We start from the raw sequence: 9,651 nt of genomic DNA on the forward strand, positions 1-9,651 counted from the left end.
TGGTGGTGTGAGCCCCATCGAGCCGCTTCATCATCCGCAGGACTTGTTCCAGGCTCCACGCGCCCTTCTTTGGTCCCATGTGCGCTTGTGCTAGCGAGTGGAGGGATTCCACACCTTCTCGTGGAAGCACGCCTGCCGGACCCTCCGGGGCATAGCGGCTCGGCAAGTGAAGGTTCCTAGCCCATGGATGGCCTCGAACTTACGACGGTGCTGCGCCTCGACACACATCATTGCAGTGACCAGAGCGTAGGTGCCTACAATGCAATTACGTATCGAATCGTTAGTAGGTAATTTGTCGTTGGATCGACCGGAGTCAGAGATCCTCCATCGTATCAAATCGTACTAACTCACTGAGAATGGTCTGAACCATGGGTAACCCCATGACCTCCATTCAGGTGAATGCAGGAGGCACAGCGGCCGATACACAGTGCACTCCTTGTCCGCGTCGCCGTACTACTGGTGGAGGAGTCGCCTTCTGAAATCCTTGCCGCCGCCGGTGTTTCCGCCCAGAAGTCCGAGAGCACCGCACGCGCGTCCTGACTCCCGAGCTCCTCGACACGTCTTCCAACGCCTCCGATGTGCCGCATGCGCCCAGGCTCCGGGAGGAGGGCGACGCCGATGAGGTCTCCATCACTGTTTTTTGGTCACACGGAGTCGGCGCCATCGAGGACGAGGAACCCACCAATGATGTTGCCATCGCCATTTCTTGATCACGTAAGGTCGGCGCCATGGAGGAAGAGGAACCCACCAACGACGTCGCCATCGCCGTTTCTTAGTCATGCGGGATCGGCACCATAGAGAAACCCACCCACAAGGTCACCATTGGCGTTTCCTTGGTCGCGCAAGGTTGTCACCGTGGAGTAACCTGTCATGTTGCTATTGCATGCTAGTCTCATTGTCCGTGCCAAGGTCATCGCTATCGGCATGGTGGATGGAGCTGCCGCCGAGGTCGCCATCATAGTTTTTATCGCTTTGCTATATATTGCTTTCACGTTTGTTTTCTATATTACATATTGTAGATTGCTTTGCTGTTCCTTTTTTATTATATACTATAGATTGCTTTGTAGCATTTAAAGGGTGCGTCCCCACATTAGGTTACTGACATTTTGTCGTCACGCACATGTATTAGCCATTGGATGGACAACCAACAGCCAATTATGGCCCAATAATGCACCCTACTCCTATAGAACCAATTTAGTGTACACAGCATTGGCAGCAGAGCAATGCAATTGGTACAAGCATACACACAAGTGGACAAGATTTATATATCGATCAATTCAAATTTTTAGAACAGAATGCTGACTCAAATTGTTGGTCTATGATCAAACATGAGAGAGGTGGGAGTCGAAAGAATGAGAGAGAGCCAAATGAGTGAAGGGCAAAAGGTCATCTCCACCTTCCCTCTCTCCCCCTTTTATAGGAGAGGTGGGAGGGAAGGTTTTCATTATTTTCCCTAGTGGAACTCATATTTATAAAGGAGTATATATGGGCTACGAATGGGCCCTAAATTATCTCACAAGCCCCTAGGCTAAGTAATTGAGCCCTAAACACACCAATGGGAGTCTTTAATATATTATACACCTCAACAAAATATAGCCCCTCGGCTATTTGGTTTTCATTGAAAGTATATAAGACCCAATAGATGAATGCAACTAAGTGTGGCCCAATGACAACTCAGATCTGGCTACGAGGATCATCCTTCACAACCTGTATGTGTTTGCCTCACTAAAAACTCCATCTCAAAAATCCAGTGGGAAAAAAGGTATGGGCAAAAGAGCATGCACACAACTCTCGTCTATACAGAGGTAGTCTAGGGATGATTTTATCTTCAGCTAGCCTTTGGTGGCAACCTTCACTATAAAAGTATCATGATGCCCAAGAGGGGGGTTGAATTATGCTAATCTAAAATTCTCACAAAATTAAAACCTACCACTTGGCCCATTTCACCCTTGTGCCTAAATAGTGTTTCTAGTCTACCACACAGAAGTCTTGCAATCTAGTTCCAATTAACCCTAAGCTAGCATGGAAATTCTAGGAATGTAAAGACATAGAGGTAATTACACAAAAGTAAATGCTCAAAGTAAAGGAAGGGTTAGGAACATGGTAATGTTTTCCTGAGGTACCAGAGAGTCAGCACTCCCCTCAGTCCTCATTGGAGCACCTTGCTAGGAATAGCTCCCCTTGATGCACGCAAGGACCAAGTGCTCTCTATGGGCTAATTCGTTGCTACTCTAGCATGGAGAATTGTCCATAACCGCTCACAACATGACTTGGGCGCCTCTCACAATCGCCTCCAAGGAATCACCAAGCTCCTCAGCACCACCAAGACATATAGGCGATGCCAATCACCAAGAGTACATAGCAAGCACAAACTCTCACTTGACCTAAACAAGCCTAATGAGGAATGTGGATGCACACTTCGCTACTCCTTATACACTAATGGAATCCTTAATCTTGCAATTAGCAAATCCTAATCAGTCCACTATCCTTGAGCTCTCCCATGCTCTCCAATAGGATTATGAAACTAATCTGAATGGCAAGAGTGCTGCCATGGTTGAGATGGAAGAGTATAAATACCCACACTCCAAGAACTAGTCATTGCCCCCTACACTTACCGAGAACGACAACACCGGATTGGTCCGGTGCCACTTTGAATTGAGCACTGGACTAATCTGGTGACTCTATAATGGCTCTTTCACAAACTAGCTTTACTATATGGGGCAATAACTTATAGTATGGTGCTAGGCACCGGCCTAATCCGGTGGCCATTTTCCCTCTCTAGGAGCTTATTGGACAACATCGGATTACACTTGATCCAACACCGAATCAATCCAATGAACCTATCTCTTCTCTGTCCAACAAACCCTATCTGAAACCCTATAGCTTATAGTCTGGTGCCTCTTTGACTAGAGCACTAGACCAATCTGGTGCAACCATCAGTAACCCGCCATTCACTTCCATTTCAACCATATCATTGTGAATGGTGTAACTTCCAATTAATCTTTGGGCTTCCTCTGAGCTACCTAGTGATTAGTTTGACTAGTGTGCACCACACCTACTCACTAGATTTACCAAGGTGAAGCTACTAGTTCATGCCTCCCTTTATAGTAGGACCAAAGGAACAACAAAGTCATAAACTGCTCTAAGTGTCTCTCAATGCCAAACGACACTTAGAACCAGTTTGTCCATAACCTCATCGCAGTCTGTAACCTCGTCGCATACCCTTTGAAAACCGAACTGGATTCCATCAAATAGGAGCATGAAAACCACTGATTGCCCATTAATAAATCATTATTGTGACCTGACTTATGTATGTATACTTAGAATATATGGTTATACTTATTTTATATGCTACTATCATAGTTGTCGGTGTTTCGAGTTACCACCGATGAGTAAATTTCTAATATTGCGCATCTGGCTCGGATGGTGTGCTTAGAGGACACGAGGTTTATACTAGTTCGGGCAGAAAGTCCCTACATCCAGTTCGTCGCTGCTCCTCATGTTACTAGCACTAAAAGTTTGTAGTAGGGGTTACAAACGGGCGAGAGAGGGACATGTCCTAGGTCTCTAGTGAAAGGAGTGAACGGATGTTGAGAGCTTGATCGCTGCTCGGCCGTGTGTTCATGTCATGTTCTTGTGTGCTTATCTCGTGTTCTGATCGGTTCGGGGTGATTCGATGCCTCTCATGGGATGCCCTGCTTTCCCTTTTATAGGCCAAGGAAAAGCATGGGTTACAGCGGAGGGAAAGAGAAGAACGAGAGAGAGCCAAAGGCCTTCTGGATAGTCGGGTCCTTCTTCTCCTTATGAGGGTCCAGTCGACCCGGTAGATGTCAACAGGGATGGCGCCACGTCGTGGCCCTGTCCGTCACTGGCGCCATGTGTCGGCGTCGTCTGCCGGTCATGGTGCTCCACTTTGTCCTAGCAGACGTCGTGGTGAACTGACGCGCCTGTCAGTGTTCGTATGAGGGTTAGGCAGAACAACACCGGTACGCCCGACGCTGTTCTTGATGTGAATCCTCAGGTATGGCCCATCATGGCCGCGGGTTACATCGAGGCATGCCAGTCTCTACCCTGGTGTCAGAGTTTTGACCTAGGCCCACACGCCTGGACCTGGAGTGGTTGACGGCGGTATGGGACCCCGTCGAGCGAGATAGAGCCCGTATCCAAGGGGTCGGGCGAGGCGGAGCGCAAACCCAAGGGTCGGGCAAGGCGGAGCCCGCGGCCTCGGGGTCAGGCGAGGCCGTGCCCACCCCAGAGGTCGGGTGAGACGGAGCCCGTACCCAAGGGGTCGGGCGTGGCGAAGCCTGCGGCCTTGGGGTCGGGCAAGGTGGAGCCCATGGCCTCTGGGTCGGGCAAGGCGGAGCCCGCCCCCAGAGGTCGGGTGAGGTGGAGTCCGCAGCCTCGGGGTCAGGCGAGGCAGAGCCTGTGACCTTTGGGTCAGGCGAGGTGGAGCCCGTGGCCTCGGGGTCGGGTGAGGCGAGCCTGCGACCTCGGTGTCGGGCGAGGCGAAGCCCGCTCGCAAAGGTCGGGCGAGGCGGAGTCCGTGGCCTCGGGGTTGGGCAAGGCGGAGCCCGCAGCCTCGGTGTCGGGTGAGGCGGAGCCCACGCCCAGAGGTTGGGTGAGGTGGAGCCGCAGCCTCAGGGTCAGGCGAGGCAGAGCCCGCGGCCTCGGTGTTGGGCGAGGTGGAGCCTGTGGCCTCGGTGTCGGGCGAGGCGGAGCCCACCCCCAGAGGTTGGGCGAGACGAAACCTGTGGTCTCGGTGTCGGGCGAGGCGGAGACCGCCCCCAGAGGCCAGTGAGGCGGAGCCCGCGACCTTGGGGTTGGGCGAGGCGGAGCCTGCGGCCTCGGTGCCGGGCGAGGCGGAACCCGCCCCCAGAGGCTCCCTAGAGGTCGGTCGAGGCGGAGCCCGCGCACCTGGGGGCCGGTTGGAGCCGTAGTCGTGCTCTTGACTGCTCGGATGAATCAATGTTGATGGTCATTAGCTCCTCCTCTTCGGGTACCCTAGTATTGGTCCCTGACGTGGTCCCATACCGCCGTCAACCACTCCAGGTTGACGCCCGAACCTACGGAGGAGTAGAATACTCCTTCGGAGGCTTTTCCGAACGGGAGGACTCTGAGGGTCTTGGCCTTCTTTTATCGCCTACGGCGTGACCTAGGGACGGTGATTCCCATTCGTCGAGATCGGACCCCTCGGGGGTATAGCCGTGAGATTTGGTGGGTCGAAAAAGGTCTTTTCTGATTTTGACCCCTTTGGGAGTCTGTCGTTCTGCGACCGTGCGTTCGACCTTCATGCGAGTCCAACTTTCCTCGAGCCCCATCTGTAGCAGGGGTCCGGTCGAGGATTGGCTTGTCTTTGCGATTGTCTTCACTCAAGCGTTTTTTCCGATAAAAACGGAGGGGACGAGCCGTGCCATGATTTTCCTCTATGGACAAATCCTGGTGCTCGGTGAGCTGTTAATGGGCTAGTCCGAGTGGGGCCTCGGTATCCCATTCGTGGGGATCCAGCTTGGGTCAGCTTGGTGACCGAGTCCAAATTCTCAGCGGTTAATCCATATGGTTCTTGGGTCCGTTCGACCAGTCCTAAGGGCTCTCTATCTTTCTTCGAGGAAAAAAATTGGATCATATGTGGCCAAGACTTGAACGTGGGCCGATGCCTAGCTCGCTGTGTGTGTCTCAGAGTCTTGAGCTAGGCTAGCAAGAGTAACAATGATTAAGGCAGGCATGGGCAGGAAGGGCTTAGCCCCAGGCATGCATCTCAGCCCAGGCGCTGGAAATCCAATGCCTGGGAGAGCTGCTTGGTCCAGACAAGTTGGCCTGGGTGCAAAACAAACAGACCCTTAATTGGTTCGCTCCTGGCTAGAGCTGCCAGCTGGAATAGGAAGCTAACCCACCAGGCCTGCAAGGGCAGCAGCAATAGCGACGCTGAGTTGCTGGCTACAAAGCCATCGCGGCGACGGGAACGGCTCCCGCCTCCGAAGTGGGGGGACCACATCACGGTGCTGAGCATCGACGGTGGCGGGATACGCGGGTCGGTCATTCTCGCCTCCCTCGAGGAAAAGCTCCAGGTCCACCCACGCACTAACACGTACCTTTGGCATGTGAGAACGACTAGCACCGTACCGTTCTGACTCAGGTGTAACTTGCTTGCATTGATCTCTCTGTACGTTCAGGAAGAGGGCGGGCCAGATGCCCGCATAGCGGACTACTTCGATGTCATCGCGGGGACGAGCACGGGCGCGCTTATAGCGACGATGTTGACGACGCCAGACGCCACGATGGGACGCCCGCTGTTCGCCGCCAAGGACATCACGGAATTCTACCTCAAAAAGGGGCCTAATATCTTCGTCCCTCCAAGTTAAGGCCTTGTTTAGATGTATGTGTATCCACTTCAATCCACATGTATTGGAGTGGATTGAAATGAAACTTAATTAGTTTAATTCCACTTCAATACATGTGAATTGAGATCAATACATGCGTATTCAAACAAGGACTTACGTGGTTTGTTTACTGTAGGCATCCTTGGTTTCAACTGCCACAGGCACCGCCTAGCCAGGCAGACGATCTTGGTCCCAGACGTCCGGCGACGCTGCCTGGCCTAGGCAGATTCCCCACGCATGGAACCAAACATTCCTGCCGCTAAAGGACTCAATTGTCATGGCCGTCTAGCAGTGCTCCGATCCTCAGCAGTTTTTTTTTCTGAGATTATATTTACTCATCAGCTAGGCAAATAAGGAAAAACCACATCATACTTTGGTCTCCGTTTACATTGAAAACTGAAGCTAAAAAACCTGTTCTCTTCACTGCTCCTGATCCAATCAATCCATCAGGGAAGAGGAATCAAGAAACTGGAGCTACCCTGATTTCTCCTCGTTCGAGCCTCACGGAAACGGGCCAGAGGAGAAAATACCTCTCATTTCGGACGTCTGCATGGCCACGACGGCAGCGCCGACCTACTTTCCGGCCGCACTACTTCCAGGCCTACAACACCAACGGTTGGCCCCGGTGTGATTTCCACCTCGTCGACGGCGGCGTGGGCGCCAACAACCCCACCATGGTTGCCATATCGAGGATCGCCAGGGAGGGCTACTCTGCGAAAATGGCAAGTTGAAAAAAAGACCAATGGACTAGAAGAAGTTGGTCGTCATCTCCATCGGGACCGGAACTACCGATCGAGAAGGAGCAGAGATGGCCGGACGCGGGGATCTACAAAGCCCATCAAGGGCAAGGTGAGGAGCGCCATTGACTGGATGTTCAAGTTCAACTGGGGCCTCGAATGGGACCGCCGCAGGCCCTGGATCTTCAACTTATGGAGCCGCACACCGATCATCGACATGCTCGTGCACGCCAGCGACTACTTGGTCGACTTCCACTTCCACGTCGCTATATATGCTCTTACAGAGTCACGGATATGCATCCAGGCTCTTGGGGTACGTATAAACGTACGTACTATGTAGTAATCAGCCACCCCCGAAACATTAAGCTCCATTTACTTTATCTTCGATTCTCCTCGTATTTAACTAACGTCTCTGCTCCGTCCCAACAATAGGTACAAATATGTGTCTACTACTACAATATTACTATTACTAATTAGAGGCCTCAAGGGAGCCTCCACGTTAATCCTCACCGGATGCACTAGAAAAAAGATAAATGCTAAAAGTTCTCATATTAATCAGAAACATCTGGCCATCAAATAAAAAAAACTCTAGCAACAGGTAACCATTGGATCTGTTTCTTTTTTTAGGAAGTTACCCACTTATGCCATTATGTAGATAAAAAATAGCCAAAAATATATTTTTTTCGGAGGAAAAAATTCGGTTATATAGAGAAAATCTAGATTGGCCTTACGAAGGAAATCTTGATCGGCTGTTCTCATATTAATTTAATTGGTTAATAAAATTATATCATACATGAATATCGGACGTACCATCATCACGTTCGTGGTTGGTCATCTATTAGTAGATGCAAACAAGATATACGTGTGTGGCTTAACAGATCTAATCTATACTATAAAGGAGCGAAGAATTGAAATTCATTGTTACCGTAAAAATTTTCTATCCACCTTAGCCTACCTTAGATTGATAAGTGGACCAACAAAAGGAGGACTGGAACATATGAAACCCGCAGTAATCTTACGCGTAAGATCTTACCTCTTCCCTCTTGCAGCTGCGCTTCCCTCGCGTTTTTTTTTCACCGAGCGATTGTTTACCCGCCCGCATAACCACGGTGGTTACCATCTCGATGAATCACGACGCTTCCTTCCCCACCGCAGTTTCCGATATCGCTCCCGGCCTCCACTGCGCTCCCTCTCCGCGGCATCGCGCCCGTCACCGCGCGCCCCACCTCCCACCGCCCCGTGCCTGCGTCCGCCCTCCTCTCGCACCCGCGCGCCGCCGCGGCCTCGCGACCCCCGGCCGACGACATTCCCGACGGCTTCTTTCCCTTTCCCTCTCCAGCTGCATTGGCCCACGGCACCAGGAGACCAAAGGCCCGAGGAAAGAAGACGCGCCCTCCATGATGCCCTCCTGCGCGGCGCCTGCGTGGTACGTACGCCATCAGGGCCTCCGCGTCCTGCACGGCGGCAGAGGCCATAGCTGCATACTCTGATCCCTCTCCACGTATAAAAAATTTCAGTCTTTCTCCTGCAGGTGCTATGCACGGCTTCCCCACAGGGCAACCAACTGCCGCAAGAAGTCTGGGCACAGCAACGAGGTGAGAACCATCAGTTTTACTTGTTCATTCAATAATTTAATTTGTTAGATCGTATATAGACTGTATATGTCACTTTTGATGCTCATTGGTTTTAGTTGATGTTGATGCGCTGTCCATGTTTCTAGGTTTGTTTAGTCGTCTTATACAATACTTTGTTTCAAAGTTATTGTCAAGGTCATTGCATTGGCATCGCTGCTTTGAGTAGTCATTTCTTTCAGATTTTCTTGTCAAAATAATTGGACTACGGGTCATCAAGTGTACTTTTGCCCCTTGGTTTGTATATTCTTGATTTCAAGTGATCATAATTTTTTTTTTTTGCTTTTCCAGTCATAGTATCTATAACAAAATAGACTTTTAATTGATGATGAGTTTACTGCTCTGCATACTATATCTGCAGTCATACTTCAATTACTGTCAGCACATTTGCCATTTGGTCATTCTTTCATCTAATCTGTGTCCTTTGATTTTTTCAGTTGAGGTCAAAGAAAAGGTCATTGTCCAAGATTGGTGAAAAATGATCGTTGGAGAGCCTTGTCATGCATGACGCATCAGATGGAATTTCAGGTGCTTAATTAATTGTAACACCTCAAAATTTGTCTCTTTTTAAAATAGGATTAAAATGATTTAATTCTGTATTTTTGTGCTCATGAAATATAGAAAAATAAAATTTTTCATTAAATTAAAAATTATCATAAGGTAGCAACATGTATGTGCATACATGACGGTGCATTTATTTTATTTGGTTGAGTGGTTTTGACAAAAATTTAAAATGAAATTAAATTGCTTTTGTAAATAAAATTAAAAATGGCTTTGAAGTAAAAGAAAAGAAAGAAAAGAAAATTTGAAAATAAAGGAATTTTTAAAGTTGTAAAATTCATTTTTGAGAACTTACCAAAATTTCTTATTTTTAATTAAGTTGAAAAGAGTATTTGAAATTCTATT

The 9,651-nt window shown here is 49.6% G+C and overlaps 1 protein-coding gene and 1 long non-coding RNA gene across 3 annotated transcripts; both read left to right on the plus strand.

Annotated features, from left to right (window-relative positions):
• Positions 1 to 6,275: 6,275 nt before the first annotated feature.
• On the plus strand, positions 6,276 to 7,108 carry LOC136488515 (patatin-like protein 1). The gene is made up of 2 exons (XM_066485427.1): positions 6,276 to 6,354; positions 6,720 to 7,108. Exons 1-2 carry the CDS (start codon positions 6,276 to 6,278, stop codon positions 7,106 to 7,108), a joined length of 468 nt encoding a protein of 155 aa, XP_066341524.1.
• A 1,326-nt stretch (positions 7,109 to 8,434) lies between these two features.
• LOC136486874 (uncharacterized) lies at positions 8,435 to 9,274 on the plus strand. Of its 2 annotated transcripts, none has more exons than XR_010767029.1 (3): positions 8,435 to 8,540; positions 8,646 to 8,709; positions 9,183 to 9,274. It is a non-coding gene; the product is annotated as an uncharacterized lncRNA (long non-coding RNA). The 2 variants fall into 2 exon arrangements; XR_010767030.1 differs by having other exon boundaries at positions 8,449 to 8,540; positions 8,632 to 8,709.
• The last annotated feature ends 377 nt before the right edge of the window (positions 9,275 to 9,651 follow it).

This window comes from Miscanthus floridulus, chromosome 10 (genome assembly GCF_019320115.1).
Source record: "Miscanthus floridulus cultivar M001 chromosome 10, ASM1932011v1, whole genome shotgun sequence".
NCBI lineage: Eukaryota > Viridiplantae > Streptophyta > Magnoliopsida > Poales > Poaceae > Miscanthus > Miscanthus floridulus.

What these genes read in the sequence shown, in the direction of transcription:
- LOC136488515 (XM_066485427.1), top strand. Translation starts at nt 6,276, where the DNA reads ATGGGACGCCCGCTGTTCGCCGCCAAGGACATCACGGAATTCTACCTC. An exon ending in TAATATCTTCGTCCCTCCAA is followed by an intron (nt 6,355 to 6,719) that starts GTTAAGGCCTTG and finishes TTTACTCATCAG; the next exon opens with CTAGGCAAATAAGGAAAAAC.